This window comes from Electrona antarctica (genome assembly GCF_951216825.1).
Source record: "Electrona antarctica genome assembly, chromosome: 11".
In the NCBI taxonomy this organism is placed as follows: domain Eukaryota; kingdom Metazoa; phylum Chordata; class Actinopteri; order Myctophiformes; family Myctophidae; genus Electrona; species Electrona antarctica.
The window spans coordinates 19,460,527-19,485,461 of record NC_136792.1 but is presented as its reverse complement, the minus strand read 5'-3'; the positions used below and the strand labels follow the sequence as shown (position 1 = coordinate 19,485,461).

General features: G+C 41.0%; 1 protein-coding gene and 1 long non-coding RNA gene across 4 annotated transcripts in view; both read left to right on the top strand.

Annotated features, from left to right (window-relative positions):
- Positions 1 to 156: 156 nt before the first annotated feature.
- Positions 157 to 8,227, top strand: LOC306932572 (protein sel-1 homolog 3). Of its 2 annotated transcripts, XM_079514417.1 has the most exons (24): positions 157 to 377; positions 508 to 605; positions 710 to 1,172; positions 1,356 to 1,482; positions 1,560 to 1,681; positions 1,801 to 1,916; positions 2,013 to 2,074; positions 2,235 to 2,367; positions 2,456 to 2,591; positions 2,690 to 2,827; positions 2,938 to 3,143; positions 3,444 to 3,623; positions 4,046 to 4,165; positions 4,369 to 4,509; positions 4,650 to 4,712; positions 4,840 to 5,013; positions 5,382 to 5,509; positions 5,604 to 5,687; positions 5,806 to 5,896; positions 6,120 to 6,207; positions 6,290 to 6,399; positions 7,268 to 7,395; positions 7,588 to 7,690; positions 7,776 to 8,227. In XM_079514417.1, exons 2-24 carry the CDS (start codon positions 555 to 557, stop codon positions 7,866 to 7,868), a joined length of 3,057 nt encoding a protein of 1,018 aa, XP_079370543.1. In that variant the 5' UTR covers positions 157 to 377; positions 508 to 554; the 3' UTR covers positions 7,869 to 8,227. The 2 variants fall into 2 exon arrangements, with proteins under 2 accessions (XP_079370543.1, XP_079370542.1); XM_079514416.1 differs by having other exon boundaries at positions 157 to 605.
- A 1,644-nt stretch (positions 8,228 to 9,871) lies between these two features.
- The window catches only part of LOC306931900, a 152,166-nt gene continuing 137,102 nt past the window's right edge, over positions 9,872 to 24,935 (top strand). For both annotated transcript variants that reach the window (XR_013791081.1, XR_013791082.1), the window contains exons 1-3: positions 9,872 to 10,011; positions 12,221 to 12,387; positions 15,790 to 15,886. This is a non-coding gene — a long non-coding RNA (uncharacterized lncRNA). The remainder of the gene's footprint in view (positions 10,012 to 12,220; positions 12,388 to 15,789; positions 15,887 to 24,935) is intronic.

Here is a 24,935-nt window from a genome sequence, read left to right as displayed (position 1 = left end):
TGAGCAAACTAAATCAAATTGAAATGCTCTTCTGTGGCTGCCTGGGGAGGAATGAAGAGATGGAGCAGGACTCTTTGTGGGAGATTGTCTCCAGGTGTCTCCCCTTCCCCTGATTGTCTCCAACTCCACCCTCCAAACCAGCAGCACTGCAACAGACGTGATTAGGCACACACACACGCACAGTACACAAAACCCTGGCAAAGGCCCCGGCTAGGGGGCCATCACAATATTTATACCATATAATAAAAATGGAATGGTGAAATTTGCTCCACATAACTACACAGTATGCCAATGTGTGTAATCTGAGTTCCCAGACGTTCTTGCCAGCTCTCACTGAAACAATATAGGTGTGACCATGTGTTCAATATTTACCTAGTGTAAGTACCTACTTCACTTTGGTAAAGCAGGATGAGGTCCGGGTTGTACCACTGTTCAGGGCTTTGTAAATTGTATGTCAGTGCAATTTAATTTCTGCTACTTTGTTCCGCACTTTACCTACATTTTCAGTTGTGTATACATTTTATGGACTTATTTGTGAAAAGACTACATCTACCATGGATTGCCATACACTATTCCATGTATTTCAAGTTTGCCTCAGTTTACAGGTAGGAATATTTCTTTATAGATGTGGTAAAAATTCATTGTTTTTAACTGCCAACAGATGGCCTTAATGATGCTCTGCACTGCTTCTTTCTTTTGTCATACACAGATTGCTTATGGTTTGGATAAAGTAAGACTACTGAATCCTCCGGAAGAGGCTGTATCAGGCCATCATTTGAAAGTGCTTTATTCATGTGATACCCCTGCTACTGTGCAGTTGGACTGCATTGTATATTTTGAGACTGGCACCACTTCCACTCTTCTGATAAGACACTGGAGCTGTGATCCTGGTAACCCCAGAGTAAGGACTCTGATACTGAGCTTGCCTGATTGGTTGGTGTACCAAGCGGATGATATAATTCCACACACACAGTGGGTGTTTAGCAGTCTCCTTCGAGTGACACTCGGGGACAGTGAAGAAAGGTCTATCCGAGATCAGGATGTGGTGAACATGCAGCTCGTACCCTTTCTCAGTCGCCCTTTCAAGCAACATCAACTCTGCCCGAACTGGAGTACACAGATGCTCAGGCTAACCCAAATGACCTCAAGGACTCGGTGCCCATTGGAGAAAGGTAGGTTAGAGATGTAATCTCATGACTAGTGGTCTCTGGTTTGAGTCCCTGGATTTTAAGGGCACTATGACAGTAATGACACCTAATCGTTAATAGAACTAAACTACAAAAACAGGTTCCGATGGACCTGTCATTGATTGTTGTGCTGACTTATCTCATCAGTGTAAACCTCATGTTATTCAGAAACTGTGTATTTGCTGTCATCAATGTATGGTTCAACTGGGGAGAAGTTTGGTGTGACAAAGACATTGCAGCCCTTCAACAGTGAGGTTGTAGAGCATTGGCGTCTCAAGGCTGTTTCTTATCCATGGTAAGAAAAAGCAATGTAGCATGTATCACTGCAAGCATCAGCAAGACTCAATTCACCAATTGTTAATTTGCCTTTAGGTGTGTGTTTTCTGTGTGGATATTTGTGACCAGACACTGCCAACACAGCTTGTGTGGAATACTTCATCATATAGACTCCCATGATGACTATGCCACACCATTGATATTCCTTACAAATGCAGGTCAAAATAAGTTTTCTGCTCCCACTTCTACAAATATTACAGAATGCCTCTCCTAATACAGCCATGCACCATTAGGGTCGGAACTTAATGATTCTCTCAACCTTTTGTCATGTCTAAAGGCCAGCTACACATCCAGATGAATGGAGAGTCTGGAGTATCTTCTGCATTCCTCTCTCCATTCAGAGTGCCTCTAAGTCAGTGGTGTAACCTCAACATGGTGCTGCGTGGTAGAATGGTAGGTAATTTCTACAGAAAACGATACAATGGATACTGCATGGCTAAAGTAAAGTCAAACAAGTTGACAGCTATATTATCTCATAATGTATCGCAGGTTTCTGCATCCTTGGTGTGCATGGATAAGGAAGAACGTGTATTTAATTCTGCAGAACACACGTAAGGTTATGACAAAGTGACTTCTACAGTGCAAGACATTAAAAATTTAAAATAAAACACATCCATGACAATATACATGGTCTACATATTTCTCATTTTCTCTGTTGAGATTGCACCTTCACTGCACAGTTAAGTGTGTATAATGTATCTTCTCTTACAGATTCAGTCACACAGTAGAGTTTGATGACACAGATGGGTATTTTGTGATCGGAGGAGGGAAATATGTCAATGGGTTGGAAGGTTATTTTGGGCCTTTGGTGTACTACCGCAACAGAATACCTCCACATCACATGGTAACATAGCCAGGAATTGAATACCATAAATTATTCTATATTTATTCTGAAACTGAATAATTTAACTCATTATTGCTCTGGTCTGCAGTCTGAAGTTGTTGTTCCAGAACTCATTAAGAGCATCAACCTGACAGGATGGCTACAGACATGTCAAGATTTCCACCTGGAGCTCAATGTGAAAATTGGTGCATATTCACGGATTGCTGGGCAGAAAGCAGAGTCTGGTATTACACCCATTGTCCACTAGATGCTAGTAAAGGATCTTGAAATGTTTGTGGGAGTCAATGGTGGTAATAATAGTTTTTTCTTTTTCTTTTTTTAGACAGTTGTGTTGATGCTTATTATAATTGGATTAAAAAGTATTCACTGCATTTAAAGTCCCAGTGTGAACCCTGGGAGACGAGTATCCCTCAGAGACGACAAGCTGTCAAACTGGCCAAAGTATTGGTTTTCAAATATGGTAAGAGGCTTGAAACGACATCATTTCAACTTATTTTATCTTGATGAAAGTGACCCTATATTATGGACAAAGATGAAATGTTAATTCCCACTATCTGATCTCACATGCAGGGGGCAGAAAGGTTGATTTGAAATCAGTGGGCAGTGCCCTCTACTCCTTATCACTTCATAAGATGAACAAAGCAGGTCACACTGGAATAGTTGGCAGAATAATGCCATTGCTGCTCCAAGCAGGCTGCTTAGGACATACCCATGCTCTGCATTTATCATCTGTGCTCTACAGCAGTGGCCTTGGGGTCAGACAACAGCCCAATAAGGTGTGTTTATGTGTAAACCAGAGCACAAGCATATCCCTGTGCTGGGGTGAGTCCAATTTCTTTAAATGTGTTTTTGAGGGGCACTAGCCCCTCCTACGCTCAGCTTTGAGTGTTTGTGAAAACACAAACATTGAAGACAAAGGTGAGGACGCAAATTGTGATTGGGTGGGAGATGTGCCATTGGTTGAGAATGAGATGATGTATGATGACGTATGATGATAAGATCTCCCCTCATTTATTTCCTTCAGTTCGCCTGTGTGATGGTGACCTATTCTATTATTTGTACCTGTCCCTATTTAGGCATGGCTATTGGCCCTGTTGGCAGCCCAGAAGGACTCTAGATTGGCACTCCTGCGACTTGGCCACATGCACCATCAGGGTGATCATGGCATTCCCTTAGACCCAGACTTGGCCTATGGCTATTATGTCAACATTGCTAAGCAGACATCATTGGACCGTCATAACCCAACACCCCAGCAGGTACTGTACACCACTTTGCCTCCAGGTTCCTTTTATAGAAAATCATGTAAACTCTAAAACGTTTTGTGTAATTCCTCCTACTGTGGCTTGACATCTTTAAAAAAAAAAATGGGAATCACTTTCTAAACTAAAGGGTTAATGTTTGAATGTAATATATCGGTCATTTATACCTAAACATGTTTGTCTTGTCTTCAGTTTACAGCTACAGTGCTTGACTCACATAATACTGAAACAGGTTCCTTAAATGTGATTTTAAGAGTTGGTGGTCCGTAAACAAAGCTTTTTTAATAATACATGGCCAGAAACATATACGCATAAACAATAATCACTGTCATGAAAATAAATGCATTTTGAACTATAGCCTACTTGCTGCTTTCAAAGAAAGTGCAAATTAATATTCATTCTTATTTTCATATTATTAGAAGTTTGTTGAGTCTGTTTACCTCAATGATGATGAGACGTTAAAGCTCCAAACGAATGAGGATCATCACATCTTCCAGTGGTTAAAAATACAGGCCCGCAATGGAGCTGCTGATGCCGAGGTATAACTTACCTGCAATATTTAAGCCTGATTTATACTTTGTTGCACACAGGTTTTGTGTGCCGAAAATGGCCGATCTGCAAGCTTTACAACGTATAAAACCTATAATATTGTTTTTCCATGGTGGAAGCATGTTTCCAACAACAGTCACATGAACAACATGTGCATACTTTGATCTTGGTCATAAATTACTGTATCTTGCAGCAAGCCATTGGTCGTATGCTGTTTTGGGGCCAGCAGGGGGTTTCTCCAAACATTGAAAAGGCCATAAGACACTATGAGAGAGGAGCTGTCCGACTGGAAGACCCTGTATCTATGTATGACTATGCCATAGTCTTACTCACGGTCAGATTTTAATCACATATGACACAAAGTTTGAAAATTTGAAATAATATATTGACCCACTAGAAGAGCACTACTTATGGTCTTGGTCTGTGACAGTTAGTATTTAGCTAATATGGAATATTCTGTTTTTTGCTCTGTAGGGACGTGGAGTGAAGAAAGATATCCCAAGAGCTGTCACTTTCCTGAGGAAAGCAGCGGAGCAGGTTGTGTGTTGTTCATACTTAGTGTGTTACGGCGTTTGAGAACATAATCTGACACCTAATACATGTATAATTATGAGCCTATTTGCATCCTACATTGCTGCTAATATTATTAATGTGCTCTCGACAGGGTTTTGCACCTGCAATCAATGCCCTTGGTTGGTACTATGAGCAGTTTGAGAAGGATTATGAGCAAGCAGTACAGCTGTGGGAGCAGGCGGATCTCCACGGGAGCCCAGATGCTGCCATGAATCTTGGTGTCATGTACTCACAAGGCCTCTATCCCGGAAAGGCTGCTGACCAGGTTACATCAATTGTTCATTAGAGCCTAACCAATGCCAGATTTTCTTTTTTATAATCACAAATACTTTTTTTATGGATAAGAAATGTACACATAAACTACCAACTAAATCTTCAAAAGATAGCAGATCTACAAGCTCTGAGCATATATAAATCTGCTATTTTTTAAACGTTTTCCCTGTAATGACACGCACCAAAATAAGGACACCAGGTTGAAAGTAGTTAAATTATGACGATTATCATTTTTAGACCAATATTGGTCTGGGCATGGCTCTACTGTTAATGCAATCTGTTTATCCTGCTAGAATGCTACCTCACAACTCTTCATTTAATTGCACTGGATGCAGTCTCAATCCTTCGTCTTTCCCACAGTTCATGGCCTATACATACTATTTGAAGTCTGCACAGAGAGGACATATCAGTGGAGCAATTGCTCTGGCTGACATGTGGACCACTGGGATACCTGGCCATGTCAACAGGCGCCCATCAGATGCCGTATTGTTAGCCACTAACCTTATTATTTTTGTGTTACCTCAGATATAAGTATACCATAATAGTGTTACTGTATGCTAAAATCTCTGTGATGCAATACAGATGGACTAAGTGGGCAGCTGAACACAATGGATACCTAGGAAATGTCTTACGGAAAGGCCTGGATTCCTATTTCCAAAGCAATATGTAAATGAGCTTTTTTTTCATACAGTATACACATGCTATGATGTTGATTAGGAGTGTTGATTGTGGCTACAACTGATTCATAATTGTGGTTACAACTGATTAATATGCTTCCCAACAGGTTAATGTCATTGGTATATTATATCATGGCTGCTGATTCAGGGTTTGCAGTGGCCCAATTCAATGTGGCCTATCTATGTGAACAAAATATAGTAAGTTGTGTGTGTGTGTGTGTGTGTGTGTGTGTGTGTGTGTGTGTGTGTGTGTGTGTGTGTGTGTGTGTGTGTGTGTGTGTGTGTGTGTGTGTGTGTGTGTGTGTGTGTGTGTGTGTGTGTGTGTGTGTGTGTGTGTGTGTGTGTGTGTGTGTGTGTGTGTGTGTCACACAAACATAAGAAGTTTATCCACTTTGTGTGTCTTTACTCTGTGTGAATATAGGGAGGTTTCCTGGATCCTGATTTTGCAGCAAAATGCATGATGAGATATTACAACCTTACAACCCAGAGTCAAAGTCCTGATACATATGGTGAATAAACAATTGCTGGATATTTAAAAATGTAAATAATTTAGTTTGCAAACATTTCACATCACTTCTGTCACCTTTCTAGCCCTAATTAGAATGGGTGACTTGTTGTATGAGGAACATGATGGGAGCCAGAAAGATGCGTTTTCTGCAGCACAGATGTACAAACAAGCAGCACTAAGAAATGAACCACAGGTACGCTTTAACTAATTACTTAATTAAACCCTACAGTATATACTTACCTGACCAGGGTCCTGTACTTGACCCTTTCCTTCTACACCAAATCTCTTCATTGGAAAGCGCGCGCATATGTATGTGTGTGTGTGTGTGTGTGTGTGTGTGTGTGTGTGTGTGTGTGTGTGTGTGTGTGTGTGTGTGTGTGTGTGTGTGTGTGTGTGTGTGTGTGTGTGTGTGTGTGTGTGTGTGTGTGTGTGTGTGTGTGTGTGTGCGCCTTTGCACAATAATGAGTATGCTCCTCAATATTTGTGTTCTCCAAAAATGTTTGTGTGTGTAGAACACACACACACTTTTTGAGTGGTGCAACCACTCCAAGGAACAGCAATGTCCGTGTTAACCTGTGTGACTATGAGCACCAGTAGGGGCAAAAGTGGCGCTGTTGTGCCAGAAACAGAGAGATAGTGCTGCACTGTTGCCTGCTAATGAGAGAGAGAGAGGGGGGGGGGGGGGGGGGGGGGGGGGGGTCAGGGGAGAGGGGAGTTGCACCACTCAGTTCACACGGGTGTGATTTTTTTTTTAACACTTCTGCTATACTGTGGTAGCCTGGCTAATAAGCCAGCCGAATCAGCCGTTGGCAAAAGAAATTGCCTGCTGGCGGAGTCTGGAACAGAAGTGGAACAGCCTTCCACTGCACGTTACATTTTTATATAAGAGGATCTTATAAAAGTAATCTTATTGAAAAGTTAGCTCTTATTTTTGTATTTATTCTTATTATGATGTGCTATTGGGATTCTTAGAATTGGGACCATGTTTAAAATAAGTGTTTCCACTGTATCATGGATTCTTGTTTTTATTTGTCTGATAGTCCATAAATAAATCTCCACAGGGATGGTATAATCTGGGTCTCCTTGCTCAAGGTGGATATAGGCTGCCATTGTCTGTTTTGCTTGAGCTGGGTATACCAGAGCTCTATCTATCAGACAAGACTGTGCTTCTAACTACTCTTTACACCAAGTGAGTACTGGTTGTTTCTATGAATGTTGTGTGTAGAAATGATATTAAACCTTTCATTTTAAGAACCCCCAGGTATCCATTAGGCCACGGACCACCATTTGGTTTTATTTTGTATCTCTGCGACCCTAATCTACATGGTATTTATTTTGGTTCCTAACTATCAATCATAGAGTCTGGGTTATTATTTTGCAGATGCAGAGACTCAGAAAGAACAGATTCCTACTTGCCTTGCACGCTAGCCCTCTACAATGTATATTTACAAACATTCAAGCAAGACTACATTGGTACTCTTAAGGTATGTATGCTTTCTATAGATTTAGTAGAAGTAACACGATTCGACGCGTAACGTATTGTTGATGTTGTGATTCACTTCTTCACAGGTATCTAGGGCTGTTGCCATAGCAGTTGCTGCTCCGCCAGTCCTCTATATTATCCTGGGTGTTCTAAGGGGTTGGGGCCTATCTCTTCATTAGGCACAAGAATCTTTTCAGATTAATTTCTGCAACAACATGGATGGATTGGTAGCAGAACTAGCCAATGGACCAACTCTGTGACAACACTTAGTGCATGAATACAACTTGTTAGGAAATTGTGGCACTGGAGCTGAATAGTTAGATTATTAGTGTGGTTGCTGAAACCAAACAATATGATTCTTCATAATTATAGCAGTATACTGTATGCATGTACCTATGTATTTGTATAGCTATGCCCTTATGTTTTAAATGTTGTGTTCCTTTTTCGTAGATGTTTTTAATGCTGTTTGTTTTTATTATAGCACTTTGAGATTTTAACAAATGTAAGGTGTGCTATAAATAAAATCCATTACTATGTATGTACTGTATGTATTTTATATAGCCCACACACACACACACACACACACACACACACACACACACACACACACACAGAGAGAGAGAGCACTACACTGCTCAACAAAGCACCTGCTCTTTTGGTCTTATTCTGGCATCTGCTTGAGATAAGAAACTATCACTACTTAAAGGACCACTTCACCACTTTTCATATCTTCATATAATAGGTCCTCACTAATCATGATAAAATGGCACCATTTTTTGTCTGTGTCTCATAGGAGGGCTGTGGGCAGTTCAGAAACCCGTCCACCAGTGACATCATCGTTAGGCAGATTTTTTTTAAACAATATTTCTTTACAAAAATGTTTAGATTTGTATTATCTATCGTGAGAACGATGGCTTCCATTTTCGCATTGCAACTTCTCAGGACTAGAAAGCCTGCAGTTTAGCTTGGATTCCCCATCGATGATGTCACTGGTGGACGGGTTTCTGAACTGCCCACAGCCCTCCTATGAGACAGACTGGTTTCTGAACTGCCCACAGACCTCCTATGAGACAGACTGGTTTCTGAACTGCCCACAGCCCTCCTATGAGACAGACTGGTTTCTGAACTGCCCACAGCCCTCCTATGAGACAGACTGAGTAGAACAAAATGGTGCCATTTTATCATGATTATTAGTGAGGACCTATTATATGAAGATAGGTTGAAAAGTGGTGAAGTGGTCCTTTAACTGAACAGAATCCATTCTTTTTGGGTCCAAACATTCCCTCACTCATGTAAATGTAAAATCCTGTCCTCTACTGACATCACTGTCAGAGGATTTTAGATCGCCTCATATAAGAACTGTGTTTGAAAAATAAACCGATCACCCCGGCCTTTTCACTCATATGGATATGAACTTTATGAAGCATCGACTGAAGGTGGAAATGTACAAATATACCCAAAGAGTAACAAAATAAGCGTTAGAAACGAGCCAAACAACCCAGAGACTACATTTCCGGGTAGGCGGGTGGCTGCATCTGCCCGTCGCACAACAGAAACGGGATGTTAATTACGTTTATTTTAATTGTATTGATATTTAATGTTTCGTGGTTAGTACGAGTCGAGTCACCACCAGCTGAGCTTACGTCAACGAGGAATCTCAGGAACGCAATGTGTTGACAGCTGGGCATGACGTATATTAGCAGCGACATTGCCTTCATATGTAGTTTCAAGGCTTTTGCGGCCACATTAATTCCATTTTCTCCAGAAACTGGCTGTATCAAATATGAATGGAAATCATTAACGACGCACAGCCACTCCCCTGACAGAAAGGCCGGGGTGGTCGGTTTATTTTTCAAACACAGTTCTTATATGAAGCGACCTAAAATCCCCCTATTATCAAAAGAGCAATCCCTAAGGAGGAGTATGTGTATGTGTGTCAATTTTGGTGCTTGTATCCGCAAGTGAACGATTCACCTGTAATTTGCATGTTATCTGCCGCGCTACAGTGAACCTAGCCCAAACGTAGAGGTTTTTTTCGATTCTGACGAATCAGAATCGAAAAAAACCTCTACGAGAGTCTAAATGTTTGGGCTACAGTGAACCCTCGCTATGAGTCTGGCCGCGCCAGACTAGACAACTCTGTTTTAGGCTACTCTATGCTCTGGACTGTTGTGGAAAGCCATGGTGATGCATTGCGAGGTTACTCACAGTCACAGTTGGGCCTGCATGTTTTGCGGAGTGCGGACCAGGGTGCGGACACGGACCAGTGACCACATGCTTGCCTTATTAGTGACTTGACTACCAGCCGAGACCCCGATACAGGTAACGTTAGTGTTTGCCCTAAAGTCTCGACGTTGACGTTGTCACTGTTGTATAAAACAAACACTATTAAAACATGTCGACGACACTCAGAGTTTATGCTGGTTTATATAATAAGTAGCTTCGTCGTTGTCTTCACCAAACAAGGGAACTCTTGTAAGCTAGCTAGTTCTTTTGTCAGCAACTTAAACTAGGTTTAGAAATGCAATTGAAAAGCGGTAAATCAAGGAAAGGCTGAATTTGAGCATCACAAAACAGTAAACACAGATGTGTGACTATAACTTTCTGGCGTTGTTGCACTTAAAAAATTACAGTGGTTACAAGATTTTCTTTAAGGTCAATGAACATTGGGTTTAAAAGTTTTTCAACTGGTCAGCCAAATTAGATATTGGTAAATAAGTGATATTACACTAATTGTAAATATGTTCTTACTTGAGGTAATTGTTTATCTCCCAAAAGGCTAATTTGTCCTTTGGGATACAAAAATAAAATAAGTCGGTGTGTCTAAAAACGTAGTTACTGCATTTTGGCTTTGTAAGGCAGTATTTATCTGCTAATTGAGGGCTATATACTGTACAACCTACATTAAAGAGTAGTCTGCCTATTCTAGATCTACCTTGGCCCACACAAAGGTATATCGGGCAAGGTGGATCAAGTGGGTTTTCACATTTTTCAAATTAACTAAAAGATATTTAGAATTATTACCAAGCACACTGACACAGCTCAACTTATCACAACTAAAACTACTTGTGCTGGCTTTCTCACCACCACCCTAATCGGCATGCCACACAGAATACTCCACCTAATAAGAGACATGTGTACTATGGTTCATCAAGATGCAACTAGTAATCTCCTCAGCATCATCAGCCCCACCCAACGCAAGACGTGATTTACTACAGTTCATCATTCATGACGCAGCCGCTATTCACCTGACTCACCCGACTGCACTTTTCCCTAACCATGCGTGCTCTGCTGCACAGCCCACTCTGTTCAGTGAAATACTACAGTACATGAGTCTATGGTCCTTCGAGATGCAGCTACTACTCACCTGAGTGACCACAGGCTGCAGATGTTCCTTATGAGTCGATGAGAGTTATTGCAGTAACCCAGTGCGCTCATCTGTGCGCTCTGAGCAGCCAGTGAAACTAAAAGCAATTTGACCTCCCCGGGGACAAGACAATACTCTTTCCCTTTCATGTACTTTTGATGTATTGATTTGTTGAACTTTTTCTACCTGGTACTGCCAATTCTAATGCACTGGTGTCCATCTGCTATCCTTTCAGCACCATGCTCTCAACTGGTGTTGAGAGCACACTACTGTATTATTATCTGTGCAAAATAACATTATACAACATTAAACACAGTCCCAAGGAATCTGCGGGAAGGAATGATGCACATCTAGTTCAGGCAGACAACTCGAGGAAACGCGCCTACCTGATCAGGTGTCTAGTCACCTGCACTCTTCTTCGCCTTCTTCGGGGGGGCTATTTAAACCTACCTGCTAATTCCTGGCTTCTCTCCTGGCTCAGCTGGCTGTGCTGTTGGGAAATATCAGGATGTTAACACTGTCCATGAACAAAGTTATTTCCAAAGCCGGCCATGTTAGTCAAATGGAAGCTACTGTGTAGTTAGAGGTGTACATTTTAAATCAGTAGGGTACGGGCTGCCCTGTAACACAGTCTATTGATTGATCCAACTTCTCTACCAAACTACAGCATCAGGATTCTGCCATCTAATTTTAAGAGTTCTTCAATCACTTTCAAGAAGATTTTGATGGTTTTGACGTCTGATGTTATGCAAATAAGATGAGAGCAAAATAAAAAAGACAACATCATGCTGCAGGTTGCCACCTATAATGCTTCAACTAGATCCTGCATAATTTGTATTTGTTATTAATCTTACCTTATTAGGGTTTAAATTACCATAAGTGCATAGTGCCCATGCTTGTGATTTGGAGCTTGGGAGCCTAGAGATGAATACATGAATGGAAAGGAAGCAGTTGTTCTGAATCAAATTAGTTTAAGTCACTGAGATGACAGGTTTTTACTCCACGCGTATTGGCTTACCAAGAATGCGGCCCCCATGACAATCTGCATTATGAGAGCAATCTCTCTCCCTCTCTTTTTTTCATCTCTTTCCATGTCCACCTCTTTTCCTCTCCTTTCTCTCGCTCCTCTTCTCCTCTCCTCCGTCCCGCCCTCTCTCTTTGCAGATGGGTTGTGTTTTGGACAGCAAAACAGCACGGTGCCAGTTTTGAGTATGTAGCAGAGTCCGAGAGGAAACTGAGCTCGGTCAGGCAGAAGAAAGAGCTACTCTCGGGCGTGAGGGATATACACCAGAAAGACATCACGGCAGTGCACTGCAGAGTCCCAGATACAGGTACTGAAAAGTCTGTTCAGTGAGAAAGAGGAGTGGGCGGGATTCTCTGCATGTGGAGGGTGATGTCGGGTTGGCTGCGGTGGGTAGGGTACATACCGCCATACAGTATGTATTTTAAAGTGTGGCGGAGGACTGGACAAGATAAATGTATTGATGTGGGAGTACTGGAAAACTACATTTGACATTTCCTACCCAACTATAAACAATATATTTTCTAAAAAAGAAAGAAAAAAGATAGACTTTGAGAAATGCATTGCTACTTTATGAATTATACATTTGAAGCTACAATGAATAATGCCATGTGGGCCATTAAATACATAGTATGTGAGATATATTCTGTCTATACTTTGTTTCATTGTTAGATCATTGTTGTAGTCTGACCTAATACTATCTAATTATCCTGAAAAAGACAACCTATCATTTTTTATTTGTGTTCATGGATGTTTATTGATTAGTCTCTGACCTAAGCCAATGACTCATAAATAATGCTATTACCATTACCAATGCAATCCACAAGCATTAGAATCCTGTCATGTATAAGCAATTTACATGATTTACAAAAGCATGTATTCCATTAATAATTACAGTTCATATTCAGTGGTGCATAATTTGATTAATCCTGAAAAATGTCCCTTGTGTAGAACTGTTATGAGAATACTCCAAGTGTTCACTTCCTGTTGTACAGTGTTGATTTGCCTCATGTTTGGGAATGGAAAATCTAACTAATGCCTTTGAAACGAAAGGTAAATACTGTGTGGCTAGATGAGAGGTACATGATACACACCAGTACACTACTTCCCTCACACTTAGATCAGCTAACACAGGGTGTCTGTCCCTCCTTTTACTATGACACCTTGGCCAAAGCTCCAATCGTCCTGGACCTAGATAGACTCTTCTCCCTTCTGGCTCACAAGCTGTGGAATGACCTCTGTCCGGACTGCAGACTCACTCCCCATTTTCCACCGCAGTCTGAAAGCTCACCTCTTCAGACTTTACAGTACATCAAACAATGTCATCTTATTTACAGTAGATAGGCCTTCTGTTTTCTTTACGACAACTACTAAGATACTAGATACTTTGTAGTTTTTCTTTGCACTCCATTTACTTGACCATGTACTCTTTTGTTTGTTAGGGTTAGGGTTCATGACATATCGTCCATTCTTGCACTATGTAAGTCGTCTGCTAAATGCGTCAATTATAATTGTAATGTTGACAAATCTACTGAAGTTGGACTGTAGTGCCCAAGATTGGATAACATGTCATCTATATAGTATTAGGGCTCCATTTTCTTTTTTTATAATATTTATTTTATTTGGAAAAAGCAGTACAATAACAGCATTTCTATGCATACATAGGACACAAGTGCAGTTCCCAGGATTCTTTTTTCACCCCTCTTCCCTCCCTCCCCCCTCCAAGTGACTCCATCTCCAGTGTCTCTGTAACATCCTTGCTTTCTTCAGGACCACATATGGCATCAAGTCAACACTTAACAGGGGCAAAGGGCAATATCGCTTCAGAAGGGCTCCATTTTCACACATTTTCCCAACACACATTTGGGAAGGCGCATACCGGTAGTTTAAAAGCACCCGTAAGCCGTGTGCCAAATTAGTTTTGTATAGAGTGGTGCGCACTGTGCGCCTGCAATGGAGATGTCCGGAGTCAGGCTGCTTCATCTGATCATCTCTCCTTATTCCTATGCATCTCTTTGTAATTTTCCTATAATCAGCAGAAGTGAGTGCCTATCACTTCCTTGTGTCCATTGTGTTTATATATGTCTAGTCAAAGAAGTTATTTGACTTAAGTTGTGCCAGCCATTGTGCGCGATTCCATTTGCTCGTTCAGTTTCATCACCCCAGTACAGCCTATTAACAGGAACATAATAGTGTTGAGGTGAACGCAGATTGACAATTAGATGCAGGAAACGTTTATTTGTTTATTTACCGTTTCTTCTCAGTCATACTGCTCTAGAACCGGAGCAGGGTTCTCCCATCTCTCCGGCTCTTTAATAGAAAAATCATATTCACAGGTGGGTTGCCAATTTCAGATGAGGACAGAGTACCCATTTATCAGCTTCAATTTTACTTCAAAAATGTTGTTTAATCTGTATCCTGGTCTCTCTGCTGATTGGATAAAATTGGTTATCCTGACCTAGAAATCCTCATTTAAACTTTACGTTAATCTAGAACCTGTGGGCAGTTACTTTTTATTGCAAGATACTGTATTGTGTATACAGTAGTTAAACAGACTAAACCTTGTGCCAGTATTTGCATTCTTGGCTATGGGAGTACTAACTTAAAAGCGGGCAGATTGATGAGCAGAGGTTAAGAGGCAGGAAGGTATACAGTAGATGAACAGTCCAAATAATGGAGCCACCTGGCTATTGTTGCTCCTCTCCACTCCTGTCAGGTTCAACCCTACTTTGCATGTGAGTTATTATTAACACTTACATAATGTGTATGAATAAAATCTTGTTAGAACAATTTTGTCAATGATTGAAGTGTTTCATGCTATCATGTGTAATGCTCAGCTGTAACCCTCTGAAACACTGGCAGAGCTTTTACATACTACTGCATGATGGTGAGAAGTGAGAATTCCTGGATGAAATACTATGTTGGCCAGTAAACAACTAACATTTATTTGCATAGTGTTATGTATGTTGGAGCAGAGCAATTTGGGTTTATTTATGTGCATCCAATGAGGCAGATCATTATACCTGCCAAGTAATTAATCTTTCTCTCCGGTGTCTAGATGGAAAAAAAATGTGTGTTATAAATGTCCGCCTATTGATTTCTCTTCATCCTGTGAGAGCTTGTTGTGAAATGTCAGAGTGAGTGATAGCACTTAGTGAACTCTGCCATGTGGGGTACATTGGTTGGTGTGATTGGATGGAGCTTTACCAGCAACTGCAGGAAAGCAATTTCTCACTAGTCTGTTTGACTTGATGCATGACATCAAAGACAAAACTTTTCAAAGACATCTGTGTGGTGCAACATTCCTCTGGCTCAAATTGGGATACATAACATCGATATGTTGGGTAAAGTTGTTGGCTTTAACTGTCATTATTAGTAAGTATTTGTAAAAGAACATTGCATGTCACTGATGTCAGTCACCATCCCCCCATCAAGGGGGGTGCGGAAACTGCGCAGCGTATGGAGTAGTAGACATTGATTTCACCATCAAAAAGCCTAACCTTTTACTGTAGTTTCTACTTGAATTATGACATTGTTTTGCAATTTGCATGGGACAAAGGCAAAAGGAGCAGCATAATGGTCTGTGCACTAACTGGCAAATTAACAATGGCGATTTGACTGAATTCTCAGAACAGGATGGTGTGTAGAGAGAGGATACAGTCAAGGTGTCTTTGGCAGACTTTGAAACTCTAATTTTTCCTCCCACGCACAGCATCCAATGGTGTCCTCCGTGACCGTGTCTGCCCATCTCCCTCTCATCGTGGTCCTTCTACTTCTCTGCAGTCACTTACTTAATACTCAAGGCCAAGGTAAGACATAAACATATTCCACACTGGAGCCAGTTGCACCACCTCACACTAAGTCCAAACTTAGCCTGTATACCTGTATGCATACAGTAATGCATAGCCATTTAAGCTATTTGAACTTAGTGTGACTGTGAGGTGGTGCCACTGGCTCCTGTGCTTTGTCATGGTGCAGTTGTCAGAGTGTAACAACAGAGGCACGGTAGAAATGACAATTTCCCACAGATATTTTATGCATGTGATAGTAGCTTTCAACTGCAGATTTTCCACATCACTCAACCAGCTCCCTCCATGGGTAACATTGATATTTACCAAATAATGTTTTTCCTCTACTGGGATGCCGCATACTGTTGTTTGCTAGCTAGTTCGGAGAATATATTCAATCTTAATTTCCAAGGCAGACAAGGCCATTGTGCCCTCTGCTGTCAGAACACTCCACTGGCATCCACGACTCCCTGTGGACAGTTTTATTTATAGCATGGCAAGAACTACTACACTAACGAGTGACAAGAGCTCAAAATACATGCGTGCATGCTCACACACTACTAGACTAGGGATGTGAATTATCAATTTATGCATTAATAGTTAATTGATACGTTTTGATAAGCGTATCAATCGATTAACCGCTTAGTTAAGCGCCATTTTTGTAAAAAGAAATCAGAGAATCTTAATTTCCCTCAATGTCTAACATAAATATCTATATTTGCTGATATACAGAAATAATACAAAATACATATTATATTCCTTAATCAAATATTTATTTGACCATTGACGATACAGAGCCAGGTAATGGCATCTTTGTATGTGTGTTCCTCGGCCACACGCACGCAGACAGCTTTACATTCACAGAGAACCACTCAATGATAGAATTTTTGATTCATTTAAATTAGTTATTAACTGATTAACTGATAGTCAATTAAGTTTAATTGACTAATTTCTTAACGGTGATTAATGATTAACTATTAACACCCCTGAGTTACAAGAGTTACAAGGGCTCAAAAACGCATACACGCACACGCACTGCACTTCATGATTGCCAAGCGTGTTGAGTGGGCAGCAACAAGGCAGCACTTCTATGATGACTGGGTCTCAGCTGTGACATAAGCCAAGGTAATAGTGTGGGACGACAGGCGAGACCAAGTTGCAGAGCAGATGATTCCATTTTGTGGCACACCTTCATGCTGCCCGAGCGCCCGTAGGATGAATCCTACTGATTTTGATGACATAGTGGCTTCCCTTCCAGCACCACAAATTATCATGACTCTTACTAAGCGGCAACCTCAGGCCTACATTTCCACATTGTTCTCCTCCTTTTCCCACCATTTTAGCCACTAAGAGTAGTAAGTAAGAGCATGCAACATTGCAAAGAACAGCAATGTATGCCAACTATACACTGTCAAAAATATGAACCAAACTGGAACAGATTGACTTCTGCAGACCCATTTGGAAGCCTGTAGTAAAGAGAATTCAAATCCACCATCTTGGATTTCCAGTCGCGAATAATCAAATGCTATTGGATGGAAATGGAGGGTGTGTCTTCACCTAGAACCAGTATAGCAGAGCCATAGAGTAAGACAGAGTTACGACAACTCCATTCACTTCATGGGGTCAGTCCAATGGCGGCTCTTCTACATAGACTTCTATTGGCGAATAGGGACACCGGTTGTTTACGGAATGCATTGGAGTCAATGGGCTCGCGCAGTACATGAACCACATGACCGGGCTTTTTTCTGCCCCCTCAATGTTGTAACTCTGTCTTACTCTATGGCTCTGCAGTATAGAAGCCCTAGAAGCATGTCCTACTTTATCATCATTGAATAATTGCAGAAATGTCATTACTTCCACAATGGCTTCCTTTTTAGTGATTGTGATTGGACAGATTTGTTTATAGTGATTAGTTAATAACGATTCAACAGTGATGTAAATAGGGTGCGTTTTGCGTCCCAAAACGCACTTTATAGTTTTGGGCCGCACTTCAAAAACATGCGTGCGTCCACGGGATGCACTACTGTACTCGGTGTACAGTAATAATAATCCACGTGAGAAATAAAAATCGCGGAAAAAAATGCGGTAAAACAAATAATCTACGGACACGATCATTTTGCATGGCCGCATGCGACCTCATCCTACGTTATAAACGATAAAATCCACGTAGGACTCGTTGTAGAACCACTAGTTTGTAAATTAACAACAACACAGTCTGACGGGCGCCGCCATCTTGCTCAGAGTCGAGCGCTGAGCGGAGCGCAGCCTGGAGACCAGAGCCGTTTAGAGAGAGAGAGTGACGACAACATACCGTTCAGTGACTCATGAAGCTCCGTGAATAAACAGTGAACGCGGTTGTCGCAACTCTCTACACGGCGCTGCCTCCGACAGAAAGACAGGCGAACATTTTTGAGCATGACAAACAGAGTAGACCCGATTGAATGGGAAACACATTGTGTACTGTAACAAACGCCGACACTGTTGTATGTTGTGCGTTGTGGACCGGTGCCACCACACATTAACATGCCCCCACCCACCCCCCCAAAAAAGAAGTGCCAAAGCCAACTGCAGGGCAACAAAAAATATTAGCAACCCTATTTTCTAAATCTAACATCATCATCTGCTAATGATGATGATGTGTGCTGCTGTGCACAGCCTACCTCCTCCATGACTGCTTCTACTTAATCTCCAGGTTAGTTTTGTAGCATTCATTTTTTATTTTGTATGTATTGTGTAATGTGTCATGAAAACAACATAAAGATTTATTAACAGTTAAAACTGGCAGAATTATTATAGATTTCATATAGCCAAAATCATATGAAATATGTATGTAGTATGAATGTAGAGGTTTTTTTTTATTATAATTTATTTTGCTAGCTTTAGTTATAATAATAATTTCTTCTTCGTTTTCTACATGAATATAACCACATTATAACCATATAAGATGAAATGGGAGTTAAATGCTGCAATTTGTAAAAATGGCAAAATATGACTCTTAAACGTCGCTGAAGTGGGACTCATCAAATGTCCCTGGGACTCATCTAAAAGACCACCCCTGCATCCCGGGACTCATTACATTGAAAACCTATTTACATCACTGATTCAACAAAGACCATAGTATTGTACAAGACTATAACATGCCAAAGTTATGGATACGTAAAGTGTCGACTATAAGTGTTCAGTGTTCTGTGAAAGATGGTATGCTTCTTTGTAACTGCCATCTGGTTATTAGTGTTGCTGCTTCCCTGAAGCTTCTTGCCTTCTGCTGAGGATTGTCAAGGTGAACACAAGCTGTTGCAGAAGCGATTGAGTCTGTCCAGTGCACTGACTGTAGCAATAGCATTGGTGGTGGTGGCACATAGATCATTTTTTATTCACCTGTCATGGTGGTGTTCTCAGAATGTATGGAAAGGTTATACAATTGTCAAAAAAGATGATTACTTTGGCTGGTATTGTGTGATAACATACAGTACAATACATACAATGACATACATTACATGAAATACAGTACAAGTACTACAATTCCAGAATTAATCATAGAAATTGCACAGAATTGTTTATTTTGAGCTCCCTTCTCCGATCTTCCTAACAAAACCTGATTGGAAAAGCAGAGAATGAAACTGCTGAGCAGTGGCATTGCAAATACAAGACCCTCCGGGACAGGTCAATGGATCAGTTTGCTTTTGTGAGCAGTGCTTTTGTGTTTTTATATTAAGGATGCTCTGGGTATAATCTGCCTTTACCACCGCAGAGTTTATAGAGTACTTTCAATATCTAACTCTGACCCCTGTTATTTGTTGCAGTATGGAATGTTTATGGACAGGCATTTGTTGGAGGCTATCGTGGATGTCGCGTAGAAACCTTATTCTGCCTGTCCAAAACTGTTGGGGAAAACCCTCCCCCTTTACCACCACCCACCAGGCAAACCAGGCATACTTAATGAACTGGTTGGGCGTGTCCACATAAAAGCATGATTTTAACAAATACTGTACACTTTTTGGAAAAAGTTATTCCTCCTTAAATTGTAATAATACCTGATGATCATGTTTTAGGGTGGGAAAAAATCGTGGCACTCCATCTTTAATACTTTTCATTGGTTGAATATTAACACTTTCACTTTTACTTTCAAAATGTTTCCAAAATAGAGAAAATAGCCGATTTCTGTTATGAGGTTGTAGATCAGCTATTTTTGCTATTTGTCCGCGACTTGTATAACACAAGTCGGCAATTAATTAAATTTACAAAAACAACATAAGAAGTTGAAATATGGAGATACAAGTTTTATGTATCTGTATATGTTATTTTGCAGGAGAATGCCATAGTACCGGCCCATGGCAGAATAATCTAAATAATCTATGATACCTTGAAGAAGGCAGTTACTTGCGTCCAAACATTAAATATTAACACTTTGGCTACCAGTGTGTGCAGCCACCTTCTTGTCTCTTGAAGACCATTATTGTCTCCACCAGGCCGAAGGCATGGGGAGAGAGTTCTCCACCAGGCCGAAGGCATGGGGAGAGAGTTCTCCACCATTCCGAAGGCATGGGGAGAGAGTTCTCCACCAGGCCGAAGGCTTGGGGAGAGAGTATGTTTTGCACTCCGTGTGTGTGTGTGTGTGTGTGTGTGTGTGTGTGTGTGTGTGTGTGTGTGTGTGTGTGTGTGTGTGTGTGTGTGTGTGTGTGTGTGTGTGTGTGTGTGTGTGTGTGTGTGTGTGTGTGTGTGTGTGTGTGTGTGTGTGTGTGTGTGTGTGTGTGTGTGTGTGTGTGTGTGTGTGTGTGTGTGTGTGTGTGTGTGTGTGTGTGTGTGTGTGTGTGTGTGTGTGTGTGTGTGTGTGTGTGTGTGTGTGTGTGTGTGTGTGTGTCCTTCCTTCCGTCCTTCCGTCCGTCCGTTATCAGCTAATCTCCGGCACCGTTGGCCCGATCCATGCCAAACTTTGCACACACACTCCCTGGATGCCAACGACGAACCTCTGCCCCAAATATTCCTCAATGGCCTGTTATAGCGCCACCATGAGGCCGATTTAGGCAAAACAGATTTCTGTAGATAACTCGTACACATTTTATCCATACATCACACAATTCGGTATACACTATCTCCATAGTCATGTGATCAACACAGATCTGCACAATTTCCCATCTTCCATCCTGATTGGCTAAGATTGGCTTCCAAAACTCACATTATTGGTCCGTTTCGAACAAAATGCCACAAATCACAAACACAGTGTCCAGTTTCCATGAAATTATACACGCACATTTCCACTAGGCCGAGGACGACATGCCACTATTTGTTCCCCAAATCAGCCTCACGGTGGCGCTATAACAGGCCAATTCCTGTTTTTACCTATAACTGTATCGACAACTTATGTATGTGCACTCCCTAGAGGCCATGGAAAAACATTTTCCCTGCATCCCTCCACATCTGCCGGTTATAGCGCCACCATGAGGCCGATTTCTGCAAAACACATTGTTTATGTTAGTCGCACAGATTTCATCCAAATCTCACGCAAATCGGTACACATGATCTCTGTAGTCATGTGATCAAGACGAGCCTGTTGGATTTCTCAGATTCTACATGCACTGATTAGCTAAGATTGCCTTCCAAAGTTTTCAGTAGTAGTATAGCCCGTTTTGTACACAATGCTGCACATGTCCTGCTCATCCAGAATTCTATCCTCAGAGATGCTATGAGTGATCTGGCTCTGCATTTCCTCAACAAAATTGTTGCAAGAAACAAACAAACAAAAAAACATGTTTATATTACTCCTAAACATTTTGCCAAACATCACACACACTCCTATCCTCCTGGTGGAGACCTGTGCCCAGAAGGGCACTTTTTCTAGTTTAGATATGTTCTTTTCCCATAAGTACATGATTTCATATTAATTGGGGGTAGTTGTCATAAATAAGAAAAAGTATTACATACAGAATAACAGACTAGGCTGTACTATCTAAGTTTGACTTTTATTGAAATTCAGGTTAGGTACCATCCTGACACCTATTGATGCCTACACCTACAGTAATTGTGCCAACATTCTAGATAAAACTACACACAAAGAAAGGAATGGAAAATGTGATTAATAAGATCAGTAATATCCTCCCAGTTGGAGGAATATAGAAGGTGATGTATGATGTTTAAGAAAGCCCCATGTGCAGGTACATCAACATCAACAATAAGAATGACATAAACCTTATTAAGTTAGGATCGGGATGTCTCTTCTAAAGGGAGCATTGGCTGAGATCATAGCAGTACTGTATGTAGAGACAGAACACTGGTAAAGACTAAACAGATCATAGCAGTACTGTATGTAGAGACAGAACACTGGTAAAGACTAAACAGATCATAGCAGTACTGTATGTAGAGACAGAACACTGGTAAAGACTAAAAAGATCATAGCAGTACTGTATGTAGAGACAGAACACTGGTAAAGACTAAACAGATCATAGCAGTACTGTATGTAGAGACAGTACACTGGTAAAGACTAAACAGATCATAGCAGTACTGTATGTAGAGACAGAACACTGGTAAAGACTAAACAATTCTTTGTAATAATTCAGTTTCAAAACAGATTGATCTTTCAAAATATTTCAAAAGATAGGATGTATTTAACTTAACAAGTGCCTTAACGTGGCAAGAGGGTTTATTTGTCACTCACTCATACGGCTTCAAGCAGCAACATGTTGTGGCATATTCCGCAGACAAACACAAGATAATGATAATACTTGTAATAAAATAACAGTAATAAATTTAGTTGGCTATAGTACAGGTAAGTTGAGGATGAGCTAGTCCCTTAAGGCTTACCAGAAGGTGATGGGACCTGTCAGGATGCTCTGGGTGGTAGCAGAGACATTCTGCAGATTGTGTTCTTTTAGAGACAGTCGGTACAATGCATGAAGTCTACTATCCTTCACTTCTCAGAATACTATGATTACATATTTATAAGCTTTCTCAGTACTCTCAGGGACAGCTAACCCTGAAATACAGGCAGTGAGAGTGTATGACAAATCTCAACATTCCACCATAAACAGTTCAATACAGTCAGAGCACTGTCTGTCTGTCTGTCTGTCTGTCTGTCTGTCTGAGCCAATGCTCATTGTATATATTTTTTTTCTTCTTAGAATTACACATCTATTGCAGTACATCTGTCCACAGGAATTCAGGCCCTATTCAACATCACTGGATACAAATAAAAAGGACGCAACTCATTTCTCTCATGCACTCTGAAAACTGTTGCTATGACTTTAGAGGTACATCCAGCACCCAGAAATGTTCCCAGAGCCAGCTCAGCCCTATCAAGTAGGTATGGAAGCCTGCCAGGCCAGCCACGATGCAGATTGATTTTCTTTTATTACCAAGAATAAATGGATATTGAATCTGTGAGTAACAGAGCAACCTGGCAATGAAGACAGTAATGTATTTAAATACAGTGTGGGAAAGTGCAGTTTGACAGCCAAGTTGATTCTACGAGGTGTAGTGCTTTACATTTACGCAATGAAAAGTGTCAAAACCCACTAGTAAGAACATAGAAATACTCATTACACTGGCAATGGGTGTATTTCTTCAACTCTTTTTGAAGCTAATGTAGCCTATACAATTTCACCATACAGTATGCTGTTTATAGAAATATCTGGTACCATTGTAAGCTACTTATGCTGTTGGTTAGCGTCCAAGTCACAGACCTGTGTGTGTAATGAAATGAAATGAAATGATTACTATATTTACCCAGGGTATCTGGGCTAAGCTCAAGAACTTGTTTCCAGCCAGGCCCTGCTCATAGAACATTTCATCGTAGTGGTTCAATGCCTTGTTCAAGGGCACTTCAGCGGTGGTAATTTTAACGTGTCGGACCGCTGATTCGAACTGGCGATCTTCCGGTATCAAGACCGCTCCGCAATCCGTTCGGCCGCCGTGTGTGTGTGTGTGTGTGTGTGTGTGTGTGTGTGTGTGTGTGTGTGTGTGTGTGTGTGTGTGTGTGTGTGTGTGTGTGTGTGTGTGTGTGTGTGTGTGTGTGTGTGTGTGTGTGTGTGTGTGTGTGTGTGTGTGTGTGTGTGTGTGTGTGTGTGTGTGTGTGTCTGACTGACTGACTGACTGACTGACTGACTGACTGACTGACTGACTGACTGACTGACTGACTGACTGACTGACTGACTGACTGACTGACTGACTGACTATATTACAGACAGTACTTCTGTCTTTTGCTTTGTGTTCTGGTGAAGAGACAGGCAAGCAGTCAGGCTCCTTCTGGAAAATCACACTAGATGGCACTATTGCGCTCTTTAAGTGGAATAACTCGTCTTGTTTTGTTGAGAGCAAGAATAATTTGTGTTTTATGTTCTTATACTGTTAAAACATTGCCAATTTCGGTATGCTGAGTTAATTGAAAGTTACTTAAACTGTATTACAGTATTATATAGTAAGGGCTGTAGGTCTGTTGCTTAATATTTAGCTTTCTATGCAGAATCAGATACAAATAAATATATGCTCTAGTTTTGCACGATTTGTGTCCGTCATTTTTATAAATTGTCTATTTTGAGAAGAATGATAATTTAAACTAGATATAATTATAGATAATATAGAACACATAGTTGTTTCCATTGGGTAGGCTGTGTTGTGCTTTTGTCACTGCCCTTTGGCCACAGTGTCTCCTTTATTATAATGCAGAAATGTAGAATAGACATGGAAGCAGTCAAAGCTGTTGTAGTCAACTGGAAAAGGACCACAACATGGCAGGGTGCTGCTTCACCATTACTACACAAATGACTTCATCAAGCCATTTTATTAGAAGCACCATTCACACAGTTCATTTAGGATGCCTGGTTGCACTTGTACATTTTACATGACCTTATTGTCATTGAGCCTTAAGACATGGAGCAACTCAAGTATGCTTTTTGTGGTTGGTACTGTTTGTTGTGAACTGAAACATGGCTGTGCTGCTTTCTGTGTTTCTGCATCGCTCTCTGGTTTAGTGATATATAGGGTCATGAAATATTACTGAAGGCCATAAAGACCATGGCTCTTCGATGGCCCGGCACAGAAGAGGGGGAGTGGTATCCCAGTGGAATACGACACAGTC